Genomic DNA, 17,242 nt, shown 5'->3' on the forward strand with positions numbered 1-17,242 from the left:
GGTCTGCCCATGCCCACCCCAAGCCCCATCCTGCTGGCATTGCTGGCATACAGGCCCCTCAGGTCTAGGGCTCCCCTGGAGGCCCAGCCCCTTCCCTGCCCTGCTGTCTCCTCGCCCCCACACCCTGCTTCTGGGACATGGCACGAACCCCCAGCTTTACGGGGACAGTCGGAGAAAGAAGCCAGGCAAGGAGGCGCCCACTCCAAGGAGTGCTGATATTGGACGGGGGGTCGGGGGTGCACAGAACTTGTGGCCGGTCCTGAGGTGCGGGGTTTGTGTGGGCAGCTCCGCTCTACCCGTGGTGCCACCAGCCCACCCCCGGCGAAGGGAGAGGCAGGGCTGCAGAGTTGGCGGCGCCTGGCCATCACACCACACACGCTGTGGGATGCAGGCGCGCGGTCAGGGCCGCCTGGCCCGGCGGACACAGGCTGTGAGCCCGCCTCCAGGCCGGGGTCCTGGCTCCTCAGAGCACTAAGCTCACCCAGCCCAGTATCCCCCATTCAAAGCCCCTGACCAGCAAGCCTGCACTGGGCTGGAAACAGGAAGCCCGGGGCCTCCGAGAGCCCAGGGTGCACGCGTGTGTCAGTGCGTGGGGGAGACGGACAGGCAGCCCCTAGGAACGCACAACCTGGCGTCTGCACGCCTGCGTGAACGTTCGCGTCTGCAAGTCTGGGCGTGTCTGGCACAGCCGGGTGGTGGCGCAGGCGCGTTAGGGCACCGTGAGCAGCGAGCGGCAGGTCTAAGCGGGTCTGGCTAGGAGTGCGTGTCCCTTTGCGTCCATCCTGTGACATCGGGTCCGCCTGGCCGGGGCTCACGTCCAGTCTCCCCGTGCGGGAGGCAGGCAGCCCCGGGGTGGGGGACCTCGCTGCAGGTGGCATCGGCGCCCGAGCATCCCAGGGGGGCACCCGAGCGTTTGAGCACGTGCGTAGCCCCGCGGGGGCGGCCGGCTCCCAGCGGGGTGGGCCGAGCGGGCCGGGGCCTATCATCTGGGCACGTACTCCCGGGGCAGCCCGGCCCAGTTGTGGTCACGCAGGGCCCGGTCCACCGTCCGGATGTAGCCGTTGATCAGGTCCTTCATCGCGGGGGTGAAGGGCTCGAGGTCGTGCGGGCGCCGGCCGCGCCGCCGGAAGCTGCCCTCCTTGTTGTTCTCCACGCAGAGCAGGCGCTCCTCGCTCACGGACACGTTGAGGAAGGCCACCACCTCCCGCAGCGTGGGCACCAGGCTGCGCCGCAGCTCCTCGTAGTGAACCACCAGCAGCCGCTTGCCGTACTTGAGCCAGTCCAGCACGTGCGAGGACCACCATGACGCGTAGCTGTTGACAAAGTCCGGCCACTCTGGGTGGGCGAGAAGGGGCGCCGTGTCAGGGCCCGGCCCCGGGGGGGCTGCTGGCCTCCTGGAGGCCAGGATACTCCGTCGTCCACCGCCCGGGGCCGACCTACCCGATCTCCCCCGGAGGGAGACCCTCTTGGCGACCTCGTGTTGGGGAGGGTTATAGCAGGCTGGGCTCTGAAGAGCTGCAAGCCCGCCTGGGAGCTGTGACCCCAGGTCCACCTTCCCCCAGCAGTTTCCTTGGAAACACACCAAGTTAAGACGAACGGGGACTGTGTGTTCCAAGAACTGGTTCTCTCTCGGGTGGACCTTGACCTCTGGGACTGTCCCTGCATGGCGAGAGCCCAGGGTCTTGGGCCTATGGGACATGGTGGAGTTAAAGACAACCAAGGCGGGGCCTCTCTGTCGAGATGACCCTCGGTTCACCTTGATGTTGCCCTGGCAGCTCTGCACATCCAGTCTGGGTAATGGGGGCCGAGCAGTGTGTGGGGGGCAGCTGCTGTGCCTCCCAGTCAGAAGAAGACGCTGTGCAGGCCGGATTTCCTGTCCCGGGGCCTCCTACACAGCTACGTGAACGGGGTGCCTAACTGATGCTTCTTGTGTCTTGTGGGTGCGATCGCCGGTTTAACCAGTGACGCACAATGAGGCCACAGGCGGGGCAGCTGCGATCTCTGGCAGGTGATCTGCTCCATGAGGTTTTTTTTCAGCAAATTTAGAAATTTGGTGGGTCTTCTTTTTAAGTGGGGAGAAGGGTGCAAATGTCAAGAACCACCCCAACAAAAATAGTTTCCATAATTGGGCTATTAAGACACCTCAAATGCTGTGGGAAGCATCTGCTTTCTCTAATCTTCACAACAACCCTATGAGATGGGATCACCCTTGTTTTTAAGGTGAGAAAACCGAGGCTCAGAAGACAAGGTCTGCAGCTTGCCTCGGGTCACTGGGCTGGTAAGAGACCCAGGAGGGGTCAGAGCTCAGCCTGCCTGCGTCCTCAAGGGGAGTCAGCAGGAGGGCAAGGATGGCTGACGGGGGCTGGTCTAGAGGGAGGGTGATAGGGAAAGGGGGGGACACCCACCAGCCTCAGCTGATCCGGAGTCACACAGGGACGGAAGCACAAGCCTGCCCAGCCTCAGGCCCCGCGTCTCATCATGCCACCCACTCTGCTGGACACGGCTGTATTTCTGATGGCTTCATTTTATATCACTCACTCTCCTGACTTGCGTCTCTTTAATTCATCGCCCAAAGTCTAAACTGTGCGTGCCTTGAGGGCAGAGACTGTGACCCCTGTAGCCTGGGCTCCTGGCGCCTTGCCCAGTGCCTGGCACATAGTAGGACTTCAGTAAGCGTGTATCAGCAGACTGACCCCAAGAATAAAGTTGCAACCGTTCCCCCACCCCGCCGGCCCCTTGTGCTCACCTTTGCTCTTCCAGTTGCGGTCAGCTGCGTAGCCCAGGTGCCCGGCGCACTTCCTGTTGAACTCGGCCACCAGGGACCTGTACGGGTTCCGGATCAGCAGGATGGCCGAGTCGAACATCTCAATCTCCCTCCTGCCACTCTCGTGGGTCTTCACACAGATGGTGCGCCGGCTCCTCCAGTGGTCCTTCTCGCCCTTGAACCCTGCCCGGGAGAAAGGCATCGTGGAGCCCCCGCTGCCACGGCAGCAGACAGGTCTGAACGCCAACCTGCACCCCTGAGGGAGAGCCGACATTGGGGGCACAGCAGAGGGCACTGGGATGGCCTATGGATGGCGGATAGGGCCTGACCCTGCCCAAGAGACAGTGAGAGCAGGAGGCATCTTAAATGGGGAAAGATGGCGTCTGCAAGAGAAAGAAGATACTGCACCTCCTGTAGATCCCAGCAGTCAGGAGGCAGAGCCTGACCATGCCCTCTAGACGCTGTAGCTGCATCCATTTGGGCATCTGCATGGCTGTGTCACCTGAGCATTGCAGATAACCCTGTGAGTTGACCACAGCGGCAGGCATAGCCAGATGAAGAGACTGAGGCTCAGAGTGGGTATGTGACTTGCTCAAGATCACACAGCACCACAGCATCAGAGCCAGGGCTCTCTCCACGTGGCTTTGTGTGTCCCTGTGAGGCCTCCGTCTTCTACTCACCTCCCCACAGAAGGGGCAGGATCCCCATCATCAGGCTCAAGGGCAGTCAGCAGCTGTAGCCCCACCCTCTGACCTTATGCCACAGTCCTATAACTGGGCTCCAGCCTCGCACCTGTGGAGACTCTACCCATCCCTACACAGAGTCACACATTTACCAACAAATATCATTGTGTGCCCGTTCTGTGTTGGACTTTACACTGGGGATAAAGGGGTAAGACTCAGACCCTGTCTTTAAGCTTACAGTCTAGTGGGGGGTTAGCCCAAGTGTAATACAGAGCATAGGGGCTTATGGGAACAAAGAGTAAGGGGGACTAGTTTGGGAGTGTAGTGGGATGTCACAGAAGGCTTCTTGGAAAGATGTCCCCTGAGCCTGGTCTCCTGGCCACATCTCAACATAGCCCATGCCATCCAGCTCTGGCGACAAGCTCCAAAATTGCCCATGAGCTTGCCTCGGGCTCTTGGAAACATAAATGAGTCCTATCCCCCCACCCCCCTTCATGAATGGTTGGGAAGTATTTGTATCTACAGCAAGTCTTTGATGCCTGAAAAATGCAAGTGTCCTTTGAGTCTGTAAGTCTGGGGTCACCAGCTGAAACTCAACACGTTTCAAATTCATCTCTGCCATGGGCCAAACACCAAAAGTCTTTGCTTTGATTCATTGTGTCAAACAGCTGGGAAGTTCCAGGAAAGAATGAGTCAAACCATGAGCCAAGTAAACATGAGATCTGGTCTTTGACACCCTGAGGCCCAGGGTGCCTTTTGTACTGCCTTGGCCTATTTCAACAGGCACCACTTTTCCTTATAACTCAGACCACGCTCACCCATGACGGTTTGGCATTTTGGCATCGGAGCTTCCTTGCGAATTTCACGTGAGTGCACGTGTGTGTGTGTGACTGCTCTGACAGTGCTCTGAGGCCAGCGGCTACATCTAACCAGTCTCGTAAGGTTCAAAGATGCATCGGGGATCTCTAAAGCCATTCTGAGGCAGTGGCAACCCAATCCTTATTATGCCCAGCTATCGAGCCATTGGGCCACTTAGCCATTTGTAGACTGAGACAGCCAGCTGTTTGAATAAGGTAAAGGCCTTCTTTCTAGATGAACACGGTGGGTAGCTGCAGCCTGTACACATTAGGTGGTTCCCAGGGGACTAGGCCAGAGTGGGCAGGTCCATGTGCTTCATCTGGCCACTTCACCTGTAGCTGCCATAACACTCAAGACTCCCAGGGGTGATGAAACTGGGTTATATGGACACCCTTGGCTTTTTCCCAACCAGACCAAGATTGCTGTGGGTGATTCTAGAACCCGCTGCCACCTCAGGAAGTTTGTGTTTTCTCTAGGATGTTACTGATAGTATCCTCTTTTCCTCAACCAAACTCTAAGAATCCCAGAGAAACTGTTGTAACACTTGACAACAGAGAAATATATTTCACCAAATATAGATCCCACTTGGCTTATCTGAGGTTCTTAGTCTTAAACAGTGCACAGATTTGAGCCATTTTAAAGTTCATTTACTTGACATAATGAGGCCTCTTATTTCTACAAGAGAAATATTAGAAATCATTAAACTCGGGCTTCCCTGGTGGTGCAGTGGTTGAGAATCTGCCTGCCAATGCAGGGGACACGGGTTCGAGCCCTGGTCTGGGAAGATCCCACATGCCGCATAGCAACTAGGCCCGTGAGCCACAATTACTGAGCCTGCGCGTCTGGAGCCCGTGCTCCGCAACAAGAGAGGCCGCGATAGTGAGAGGCCCGCGCACCGCGATGAAGAGTGGCCCCCACTTGCCGCAACTAGAGAAAGCCCTCGCACAGAAACGAAGACCCAACACAGCCATAAATAAATAAAAAATAAACAAATAAATAAAAATTAAAAAAAAAAAAAAAGAAATCATTAAACGCTTGAAGATTTTTGGACCTCGTTTTAAAAAACCGTACTTTGATAAGCTACACTTGCCTCAAAGAAAATGAAAAAAGAAAAAAGAAATGAACACATGAAGTCAGTTTCCCCTAATTATTGAGGGTTCTAAAAATTAAGGAAAATTCAAGAAGTGTTTACAGAGAGGGAATCTAAGCTACTAGGCTTTCCCTTTGAATCCAGAACAGATCTTGTGAACTTTCTCTCAAAGTGTGGTCCTAGGGCTGGCTGTGTCAGCACCACCTAGGAGCTTGTTAGAAATGCCAATTCCTAGGCCCCATCTCAGATCGACTAAATCACACTCTCTTGGTGGAGGGGGGTGTGCAAACCAGGAAGCTATGTTGAATTAATAAGCCCTCAAGGTGACGCTTATGCACGTTCAAGTTTGAGAAGCACAGCACTAGAGCTCCGGGGAGGAGCTGGGCTGGAGAAGCTGCAGTCTGGGCGCTGGGAACTGCCCTCCTCCCTGCCCTGCAGCCTTCACTAACCTTTGTTGTAGAGAGTGCCATCAAAGTAGTAGCTCCCTGTGTAGAAGCCGGTGGCGTGCTCGATGAGGTGCCGCGCCCATGTGTTCCCGGCTCCCGGGAAGCTCGACAGAGCCACGAACACTTTGGATTTGGTGGGCAGGAACCTCCGGTCCGTGCACCGGGTATCTGAAAGTCCAGAAGTCGTCTCAGGGTTACCCACCTCCACTGCGACTCCCAGACTCTCTCTCAGACTTCCCTAGATAGGAAATGCCAACCCAAGACTCCCACTGGGAGATGAATGGGAAAACTGAGGCCCAAAAGGGGGAAGGGATTTGCCACCTGGACCTTGGCTGCTCGGGTCCGCGGCTGGCCAAAGAAAGCCCCAGTGATGATGAGACCTCCCAGTGTAAGAGTCTGGTGGGAATCAGCATCCTGCAGACTCCCAAGGTCAGCTGGGGCAGACCTGCTTCTCACACAAGGAAGATGCTGGAGCCTGGGCACACAGCCTGGGTGACTTACTGGTCCCCAGGTCCTGGACTGGCTCAGGGAGGCCCCCGTGGCCACTGGGCTGCCATGTCACCCCGCCCCACCACCCTGCCACTGCTATCCCTCTGGACCCTGCCTCTCTGCTCGTCCTCAAACCACCTTCATCCCCAGAGAGACTCAGATGAAGGTCAGGTGCTCTTCAAGCCGAGCCCCGCATCCTGTGTCCAGCCTCCAGGGATGGTGGAGGCCTCCTGTTCCCGTTAGCCCAAGATAGGACCACCCACCAAGACGCCTTCCCCGCCCCAGGACCGCATACTCAGTCCAAACCCCCAGACCAAGTGCCACAACCAGTGGTAGACACAGGAGGAGGGCCCCGCACGCCTGTCCACCTCCGGGGCAGAACTCACCCTGCACGGGCGTCTGGTAGACCTCGCAGTACTCCGCTAGCCTTCGGGCCTCAGACTCCTGGCCACACAGCGAGCTGTCCACAGCATCCCGCAGGTTGAACTGGGGCGTGGGGTAAGCACAGTAGCACTCCCAGCCCCTGAGGATGGCCAAGGGGAACTCCTGGAAGAGAAGCATCCTGGGTGAATGCAGGGACCACGCCCCCGCCGCTCAGGGACCAGGGTGAGCGCGGGGGATGTCCTGCCAGCTGCATGGGATCTACAGGGGTGTCTGTCCGTCCTTCCAGCGCTGGGCTCTGGGCCCAAACCCAGGGGAGACAAAGCTCAATGAGACGGGACCTCTGCCCTCTGGCAGCTCACTGCTGGCTGGTGACGAGCCCACGGTCTTTTGTTTGTTTGTCTATTTGGTTTTGTTTTTTATGATAATTACAGTCTTTATTTATGTAACTGGTCACATAGTCATAGCTGGTATTTATAACTACCTTCTTCTATTACCCATTCTTTATATATATGTGTGTGTGTGTGTGTGTGTGTGTGTGTGTGTATAAATTTTTTTTTTTTTGCCGCACCACACGCTATGCAGAACTTCCCCGACCAGGGATCGAACCCGTGCCCCCTGCAGTGGAGTCTTAACCACTGGACCACCAGGGAAGTCCAGAAAAGTCCACTGTTAATAGCACCGGTGCTATTACAGAGGGGTGACTCCACTGGGGGGACTGGACCTGGATTTTGGAGACATCTAGGGGGTCGTCAGGAGTGCTGGGGAGGGAACGGCATTCCAGGTGGGGAAACCACACGTGTCTGGGTTAGAATGGGACAGAAAGGCCCACCCAGGGCAGCTCAGCATTCAACATCTTTAACCAACAGACTGTGAGCCCCCAGTGAGGTCTGGAATTCCCGCCAGCCCTCCCTGGAAAGAGACAGACCTAACCCCTGCTTCTGCAGTCCTGCTGCAGGGTGGGGTGCAGGGCTGGTGACAGATTCTCACACAGCATCTCTCCAGGACAGGACGGGTGGGCACGGCCAGGCCTTTGCCGCTCCGAGGTGCTCAGGCTGATGGGGGCTTCCTTAGATCGGAGGGGCCCTGCCAGGGTTAGAAGGCCAAGCCAACTCCTGGCAGTTTTTTACCTATGTTTTCTTGGTTCCCTCTGGGGAGAAGGTTGCACCCACCGCACAGCAGCGACAGCTGGGGCGCTGGCACTGGGAAGGCCTGAATGTGAATTCAGGTTCACAGCCTGGGTGACCTTGAACCTTCCTGAATTTCGCCATTGAACAAAGGGAATAAAACCCACCTTGCACATCGGTTGTGAAAACTAGATGAGAAAGGTCCAAATTGCCCAGTGCTGGGCCCGGCACACAGTAGGTGCTTTCTTCACAGAGGAACGGGCCATCCTCGGCCTCCTTTCCCTGGTGGGCAATTCCTCCACTCACCTCTCCCACACATTTTACTTGAGCACCTACTATGTACCAGGCACCAGGTAGGACACTCAGCCCCATTTCCACTCTGCCTCTCCGTGCATCTTGCAAACAGGAGATGCGAGGCCCCCTGGAGCACCGAGAGAGGAGAGGAGTCAATTGAGTGTGTGCTTGGGGGCGAGGGAAGCAGTAGGCAGAGAAGACTTCTCGCTGCTAAGGGAAACGCTGAACAAACCTTTTTGTTTTTTGCCCACAGCAAAAATCTCATAAAAAAAATAAATAAAGGAAAATCAATAGCGTCTTCTGAGAGTGGCTTGGCAGAGCCCAGGATCTCGGCACTCAGAAAAGACAGTGGATGGTGTCCCAGCCAGGGGAGGGCGATGCAGAGCCTGGGGCCGGGTGGTCCCTTAGGAGGTAGGAGGGGAGGCTGCCCCCAGTGGAGGGCTGTTCTCCTAAGTGTAGGTGGGATGCTCTCCCAGAGACCTCACAGCCCCCACAAAGGCCTCTTCCCACCTCCCTCCTCCTTCGTCAAGGCTCGGGGCAGTTTTGCCTCTGCCAGCCCCGCGTCCCTCTCTCAGGGCTGAGCTGCCATGTGGGGACAGGAGAGAGGATGTTTTCACTATTACACTACACACCCCTACACACACACACACACACACACACACAAAATCTGCTTCCAGACCTCAGTGCTCACTTTGGCATTAGAAATGCCCTTAAACATTTTATGGGACCATAAGCAAATCACCTCCCCTTTTGGAACCTTAGTTTCTCCATCTGTAAAATGGACATATTCCTTGAGTTGTCCTGCCTGGAAGAGTTGGAGGATCTCATTTCTCTCCCTCTGATCCACCGTGAGGGCCAGTGAGACTAGGACATTTACCCCCATGCCTTTCCTGGACGAGGCTTGAGTTGCAAATTTCTCCCAGGACAGGGGGCTAGGGGTAGGCAGTCATTCTGGGTGTCCACGGGCTCATGTCCAGAGGCACCAGGGAGGAAGCACCCAGTAGGAGAAAAAGCACCAGGTTTACAATCCAACAGACCTGGACTCGAATCCCAGGGCCACGGTTGAATATCTGTATGACCTTGGACCAATCACTACCTGCCCCCCAAGTCTTGGCTGTCTCATCTGTCATCTGGGGGCAATAACATTCACACCATAGAGTGCTGGGAGAATGAAGGGAGGATGACGCATGAAAAGGACCCAGCACATAGTAAGGGCTCCCTTACTCTTAACTCTTAAGATCTTAAATTGTACTAGAGACGGGCCCCAGACCACCCACCTGACACTCAGAGTACCTGAGAGTTTGGTTCCTAACATTCCTCTTTTTGGCTCCCCCTCCAAGGCCCCAAAAGCTCAGGATCAAGCAAAGGTTGGAAGTCCCTCCCCCAAGCAGCACTTGTGATTCTTAACCTCGATCAGACACATAGAGAAAAGAATCGCTGGGACTTCCCTGGTGGCACAGTGGTTGAGAATCCGCCTGCCAATGCAGGGGACACGGGTTTGATCCCTGGTCCGGGAAGATCCCACATGCCGCAGAGCAACTAAGGCCATGCGCCACAACTACTGAAGTCCACGTGCCTAGAGCCCGTGCTCTGCAACAAGAGAAGCCACCACCATGAGAAGCCCGTGCACCTCAACGAAGAGTAGCCCCTGCTCACCGCAACTAGAGAAAGCCTGTGCACAGCAACGAAGACCCAATGCAGCCAAAAAATAAATTTTAAAAAAATATTAAAAAAAAAGAAAAGAATTGCTTTGAGGGCTCAGTGGCCACAATGGGGCCCTAACCCTGGAACCAGGACCCACTCAGCCACAGCTGCCGTCACTGTCAGAGTTGCGGTGACGTCCAGCACCGGCAGCTGGGGCTGCTGGGCTTGGAGTGAGGAGACAAAAGGCTGGACAAACCCCATCAGTACCTCTGGCTAGACTCCACCCACCCTGGGGCCCCCATGTCATTGCTCAACAGAAAGCGAATCTGTGTCCTGACCCTCAATCAGAATGCCGTTGGCTTTCTGGAAGCAAGTTCTCCTGCTGATGTGAGTTAGTGAAAAGCCACCACAAGAACTGCAACCTCTGGCCTCTCCCACTGCTATCCATCCTCTCCCGAAAAGCCCTCATCCCGCCTCGTCCCAGATCAATACCTTCATCACAGCAAGCGGCGGGAACAAGCAGCCTGGGTACCACGGCAGCAGCAGAGAGCACGCAGCTGTCTGCGTCTGTGTCCCCCACACTTCCATCCACACTGGCTCTTATGGGCTGAATTGTGTCCCCTAAAATTCATATGTTGATGCCTTAACCCCCAGCACTTCAGAATATGACTGTATTTGGAGACAGGGCCTTTAAAGAGGCAATTAAGTTAAACTGGGGCCATTAGGATGGGCCCCCATCAAATCTGACTGGTGTCATTATAAGAAGAGATTAGGACCCAGACACACAGAGATGGAGGAGAAGGCCATTGGCAAGCCAGAGAGACAGGCCTCAGAAGAAACCAACCATGCCAACACTTTGATCTTGGACTTCTAGCCTCCATAACTGAGAGAAAATAAATTTCTATTGTTTAAGCCACCCAGCAGTCAGTCTGTGGGTATTTGTTATGACAGGCCGAGCAAACTAATACTAGCTTTCTTACCAGTCCTTGGCCACTGCAGTCTCACTCCCACCTCAGGGCCTTTGCACTTGCTGTGCCCTCTGCCTGGAATGTCCTTTCCCAGATACCCTCACGGCTTTCTTTTTTTTAATTAATTTATTTTATTTATTTATTTTTGGCTGCGTTTGGGTCTTTGTTGCTGCGCGCGGGCTTTCTCCAGTTGCGGCGAGTGGGGGCTACTCTTCGTTGCTGAGTGTGGGCTTCTCATTGCAGTGTCTTCTCTTGTTGCGGAGCACAGGCTCTAGGCACACGGGCTCCGTAGTTGTGGCTCGTGGGCTCTAGAACACAGGCTCAGCAGTTGTGGTGCACGGGCTTAGTTGCTCTGGAGCATGTGGGATCTTCCTGGACCAGGGCTCAAACCTGTGTCCCCTGCATTGGCAGGTGGATTCTTAACCACTGCGCCACCAGGGAAGCCCCCCCAGATACCCTCATGGTTTTCTCCCTCACTTTCTGCAAGACCTCTTCCGTGAGGCCTTCCCTGGCCACCCCATTTCGAGTTGCAACATCCCTCCCGCTATCACCGACACACCCAATCCCTTGCTGTGTTTTCTACTTCTGTTTCAGTGGTATAACTTACCTCGATGGAACACTCTGACCCTGAATGTGCCACCCAGTCTGTTCTGATGAATGCCTACCAGGACACACAGCATTTTCCTCACACCAGTTTCCTCGGCCCCTTCCCACTCATACCCCCCTCCCCCAGAGCAACCCCTAGTCTGACTTCCATCACCACAGATGAGTTTTGTCTATTCTAGAACGGCCTATAAATAGAATCACTCAGCACATATTTGTGTGAGTCTGGTTTCTTTCAGAAAAATATTTGTTAAGTCCACCCATGTTGTTTTATCTGGCAGTGGATTGTTGCTTTTTATCGCTGAGTACCATTCCGTGTGTGGACACAACAATTTGCGGACTCCTTCACTTGATGAATCCCTGGGCTGTTTCCCGTTTTTACCTATTACGAATAACGCTGCTATGAACATTTCTTGGGCAAGACTTTCAGTGGATACACATCTTCATTTCCAATGGGGAAATATGTAAGGTTCCTGCTTCATTTTTCTCCACTGGTGCTTGTCACCATTCAACATACTATATATTTTACTTATTTTCCCTGGTTTACTGTCTGCCTTTACCCACAAGAATATAAGCCGGGATTTTTGTGTGTCTGGTGTGCTTTGCTGCATTCTCAGTACCTAGAACAAAGTCTAGAACATGGTGGATGCTTAATGAATCTTGGATGGATGCACCAACGAATGAATGAATGAATGAATGTCCCTTCCAGATCCCAACTCCCCCCAGAGTTGTTGGCAACAGACTTGGACATGAGTCTTCCGTTGGTCACTTGTGCCCGGCCATGAGTAAAGAGAAGAAAGCCTGTTCCATCTAAGCAAACCCTCCTTGACAACAGGAACCCCAGGGGACTCTGCCATCCTGAGATTCCTGTTCAGACAAGAACATTTTACCAACACAGTTACAAAAAAAAAAGTCTGCTCAGGGCAGGCTGGGTCTGTCTCCCTCCCCGGTGGTAACGGCTGATGCCTCACGATCCTGTATCCCAGGGCTGGGGCCAGGCTGCCCCCACCAGTGACCTGAACCTTTTTGCTTCCTTGAGTGGATTAAACTGTCAAGTTCCCGGGTGTTTGCAGAGCAACGGGAGAGCTGCAGACAGTAATGTGGTTTTCTTTACAACATAACCTCTTCAGGAACATCATTGGATTCCGAAAACACAGAACAATTTTCAGCCCCTTGGGGATTTCTAAGACATGATTTCCATAAAAATTAAATATTGATGGGTCTTATCTCTCTGCCAACCTTGCTGTTCCCCGGTACCTCCACCTCAAGCTGCAGGGAGAGAGAGAGAAGAGGAGAAAATGAACCAAGACAAGGCAGAAAAACAGGAACACAGATGTGATACCGCTTCAAACAGGTGAGGAGTCCCGAGGGCAGGGTGGGTGCACGCCCTGATCCCAGTACTTTCTCTACAGCCCGAGCCTGGGTGTCCAGGATGGGGGCTCAGGCGGGGACCGGGTCTGCAGTGCGTCTGGGCATTCAGCCTGGAGCCGGGTCACGATACAGCCAGGGCTGGGCTCTCCGGGCGGCGGGGATCCACACGCCAAGGCCTGGCCATGGCCAAGGGGTCACGGAGCGGACATTCCAACAGGCGAGGAGTGAGGGCTCAAGAAGGACCCCCTCTGGGGTCTCCTCTTCTCCATCCTCGCTCCTCCTTGGGCACCTTTCTCAGGATCTCCAGGATTACACAGAATTACCAAAACTTCAGAGATGAGAACTTCCGGTTTCAGAAGGCGAAGCTGAGGCTTGGAGGCCGGCGGCAAGCAGCCCACGACCTCAGGCCATCAGGGTGTGTGGCAGCAGACGCCAGCCTTCGGGACTCCCAGTCCGGGGCTTTGCCACACACCACACTCAGCCCCTGGGAGGCAAAAACGTGAATGCGGTGGGTCTGTGACGAAATTCAGGAACCGGCATGGAGGTTGCCTCTGACCAGTCTCTTGCCTCCAGAGGCAGAACTGGGGAACATTCAAGACACAGAAAGGAGAGGCGAGGCCCACGAAGGGGGATGTGGGGATGGGGATGAAAGGACCGACTCTTGCTTTCCGGCAAATGTCAGTTTGAATGCAAACCCGTCCGCTGACCCTGTAACTGAGAGCACGTTTCCCTGTGATCTGACTGCAGGTGCGGGGCTGTGCGGTTTGGAGGGGCAGCTACGGGAGGTGGACCCAGTTTGAGGCCTGTCGTCAGGAATCCTGGGCTTTGAATCTCATTTGTGTGATTGTCGACAAGCTACCGGGCAGCTGTGAGCCTTGGTTTTATCATCTGTAAAAGGGGCATAGCTTAATGATTAAGGGCTCTGGTGTGAGTTAAATTTAGACGGCTTGAGTCTTGATTTCTTCAGCTGTAAGGGGGATTTTAGGATGCAATGAAATACGGTCATCTCTTGGTATCTGCAGGGGATGGGTTCCAGGACCTGGCACAGATACCCAAATCCGCGGATCCTCAAGTCTGTGGTTCCGTGTTCGTGGATTCAACCAATGGCTGATGATGTATACTGTGGTACGAATTTATTGAAAAAAATCCACACATAAGTGGACAAGTGCAGTTCAAACCTGTGTTCTTCAAGGAACACCTATACTATTAAGGGGCCTTTCAGAGAGCAGACCCTCAGCAAGTTGGCTGGTCCAAGTCCGGAGGAGGCCAAAGGCATGGGGTGGGGGCATTAGGCCATCTCTCTGTATTCAGTCTTCTCCACAGGAAGAGCCAACTCACCAGCCCTCTTCCACGTGTCCAGCCTCAAAGGTGCTGCCTCAGGATAACTTTGAGCTAAATGTCAGAGTGTCTCCAGGGGCCCCTAGGGGATGTCCCCTTGGGCGATGGCTCTCCGCAGACTGGAGCCCCAGACAGCAGACAGAGGTAGTAATTCACAAAACCCAGACCCACGCAGGATGGACTGCCTCTATCGAGATCCAAGGGGACGTGGCCAGAGCCACCGCCCAGCAGAGAACAAGCCGGCTCCGCGTTAATGCGTGCCTTTCCATCCCGCAGGCAGCTGGGTTAGCGCCTCCTTTAAACGGACAAAGGGGAAACCTCAGAAGAAATGTCGATGGGAAAACATCCAGGTGATCACTATTCTGTATGAAGAACTTATACACCCCAAAGAGGCTAAAAGAGGGCAGGCAGAAAGGATAACACCTCTCTCCCTGCGATGCCTTTCTCAGTAGGACCACTAGCAGCTGCTGGGAGAACAAACCTCAGAACACAAGGTGTAATAGCCGAAGCTTCAAACGTTAGTAACCTATTTGCAGATGGTGCCAGATTTCACCCATCAGTCCCACCGCAGGAACGCACACTCCCACAAATGGCCTATCTACTCGAACACCAATATGGGGCTTCAAAATTAAGGACCCCACGTCCGAATGGGTAGCAATGCAGACACCTAAGATCATTTTCACCTTCTGTTCCAGTGAAGGAGGTGATAACATCTAGAGGCCTGAGAAGGAGCGGGTTTTCTTCCATCCCCAACACGATCGCAGAAAATTAGACAAGATCATTTTACTGTGTTTAAAAACACATTACATGGGTCAAGTCGCCCTTGCTGGCAGAGAGTGAGATCATTAAGATGCTGATGTGGCCCAAAATGTTCTTTCCCTGTCAAACTACACTCTGGGAGCTCCCCAAATCCGTTGTAACTCACTAGCAAAAAACAGTAGAGATTTTTATCGGGAACCACAGATAAATCTCAGATGGCGCTCGAAATTGGGGCATGGCACAAAGAAGGCTCTCCCTCTTTTCCTGCTTGCATGCCCCACCTCTGGCATCTGCTGTCTCCCGGCCCCCCTGCCCAGCCAGCCCTAATTAAGCCTGTTGTCCCCACCCTCAGGTTTAGCTCTGCCCCATTTAACAGTCTGCTGTGAGCATTTTCCATCATAAAAGTCGTTGAAAACATTTTCAGTGGCTGTATTATAGTCCACTGTATGGCCGTGGCGTAATGTAACCATTCCCACATCGTGGGACATCTGAGCTTGTCTTGCAGCCAAATTAGGATGAGATGAAGCTGCCACTGGGACGTCTCTGCAGCCTCGGTGCCACCAGCCTTTCCGGAGAGGAAGTGCTTGGCACGTCGGTCAGGAAAGTACAGCCAGAAATCTCCAAATTCACCTCTCTCACTCACCCTCAACATCCAGGAGAGGAGAGAGAAGACCCTTCCTGCAGATAGATCCCCTGGCCTCTGCAGGCCTGGGTCAGCTGAACTTCCAGCTGATCCTGTATCCACCAGACCTCAACGCTGGAGGCGGAATTTGCTTCTTCATCTTCCCTAAATAGTTGTAAAAGACACTCGATCACCAGGATTCAGATGCGTGGGGAACGTGAACCGGGCCTGGGTATGGCTGAGCCCACACATTCCAGGTGGCCCTCTGGGACAGTGGTTCCCCTGCAGGGGACCCCTGGCTATGTCTGGAGACAGTCTGGGTTGTCACAGCTAAGTGGGGAGTACTATTGGTATGTAGTGGGTAGAGGCCAGGGATACTGCTAAACATCCTACAATGTACAGACAGATCCCCAAACAATTATCCAACTCGAAATGTCAACCGTTGCAAGGATGAGCAACCCTGCCCTAGAGTGAGATCAGGGTCCCAGCCCAGCTCCCACTGGGAACCTGAGAGCTGATGGGGATCATCCAGAAGGCTTGAGTCCAAGTCATACCAACAACCACAGAGCAGGACGAGAGATAAGGGAGGAACAGACATTCTGGGAACCAAAGGCTCACTCTGTCAGGCAGACGGTGGTCTTACTTACAAGCATGACATCTGGGGCACCATCCTTGCCCTACCTGGAATTCCTAATTCCAGAGCCAGGTCACAGGTGGACTTCAGTCACAGTTTTGCCAAGGTGTCTCTGGGGGTGGCCCTGAGGACTGCTGTCTCCCAAAGGGATCCACAGAGAACACCCCTCACCCCAGAGCATCCTACGCACAGCTATGAAGTCCCACGCCAGTCATACGCTCCCTCCCTGCCACACCATCAGTAGCTCCCTCTTACCCGCCGAAAAACATCTGGACTTGGAGGCGGGCATCCAAGGCCTGTTGCAGTTTGTCCCCGTCCTACCTTTCACATGGCACCGCGGAGCCCTGCACTCTGGGCGGGCTGGCTGCCTTCCCACTACCTCACCCCTGCCCAGCCACTGCCTAGTTTTACGATGCACTCCTCATGCCCTTCCTCTGCCCGCTGACACGGCCCCACATCCTCCAGCTCTAACCCTTCCAAAAAGTTGCAGCCCTCCTACCGAAGCCTCCCTCCAAGCCTCCTTCATCCCCATCAGGCACTGACCTTCCTCTGCTGTATGTCAGAATCACCCAATTCCTGTCTTAGCCCTTCTTCAAGGGTGAGCTCTATCTCATGGGGGAGCTGGCACCCCCCCATAAGTGTCAGTGCACGTGTTTGGCCCCCGTCCCACAAGTATGTCCTGCCAAGACCTGCTTTCAACTTGAAAGCTGGAAATCGTGACTCTACTCCTTACAGCTGCAACATTCTGTGGATCTAAACAATGGGACTCGAGGAAACAGCCACTGTCCCTGCCCCACCTGACAGTACAGGGGAGGCCAGGATAGGAGCCAAGCTGTCAGCACGGATCCTGACGCCTGTAGGGCAAAGGCCATTTCTGAGAACCCTGGACGCCCTTTCATCCTTGTTCTGACCTCAACAGTTCGCAGCATCACTGCCCAGAGCCAAGCAAGGAACCTGTCCTTGAAACGCATCTCGAGGGGAGACGTACAAAATGCAAAGGTGCAGAACGGCATAAGCTACCAACAACCCTCAGGTATCTTTTGGCACATTGCAGCGACCTGCAGCGAACTCACATTGTGAGATGTGCAATCTCACATTGCAGCGACCTGGATTTCTGTCAGTAAATATGAAGAATGGCTGGAAATAGGAGTTGAAGAGTTTAAAATCTTCA

General features: G+C 54.3%; 1 protein-coding gene across 2 annotated transcripts in view; it reads right to left on the minus strand.

The window, feature by feature from the left end:
* Window positions 1-203: 203 nt before the first annotated feature.
* The window catches only part of WSCD1 (WSC domain containing 1), a 42,123-nt gene continuing 25,084 nt past the window's right edge, over window positions 204-17,242 (minus strand). For both annotated transcript variants that reach the window (XM_036837312.1, XM_036837311.1), the window contains exons 6-9: window positions 6,717-6,876; window positions 5,845-6,009; window positions 2,747-2,947; window positions 204-1,335 (exon numbers count right to left, since the gene is read on the minus strand). In XM_036837312.1, the coding sequence (XP_036693207.1) occupies window positions 983-1,335; window positions 2,747-2,947; window positions 5,845-6,009; window positions 6,717-6,876 (879 nt within the window). In that variant the 3' untranslated portion in view covers window positions 204-982. The remainder of the gene's footprint in view (window positions 1,336-2,746; window positions 2,948-5,844; window positions 6,010-6,716; window positions 6,877-17,242) is intronic.

This window comes from Balaenoptera musculus, chromosome 20, assembly GCF_009873245.2.
Source record: "Balaenoptera musculus isolate JJ_BM4_2016_0621 chromosome 20, mBalMus1.pri.v3, whole genome shotgun sequence".
NCBI lineage: Eukaryota > Metazoa > Chordata > Mammalia > Artiodactyla > Balaenopteridae > Balaenoptera > Balaenoptera musculus.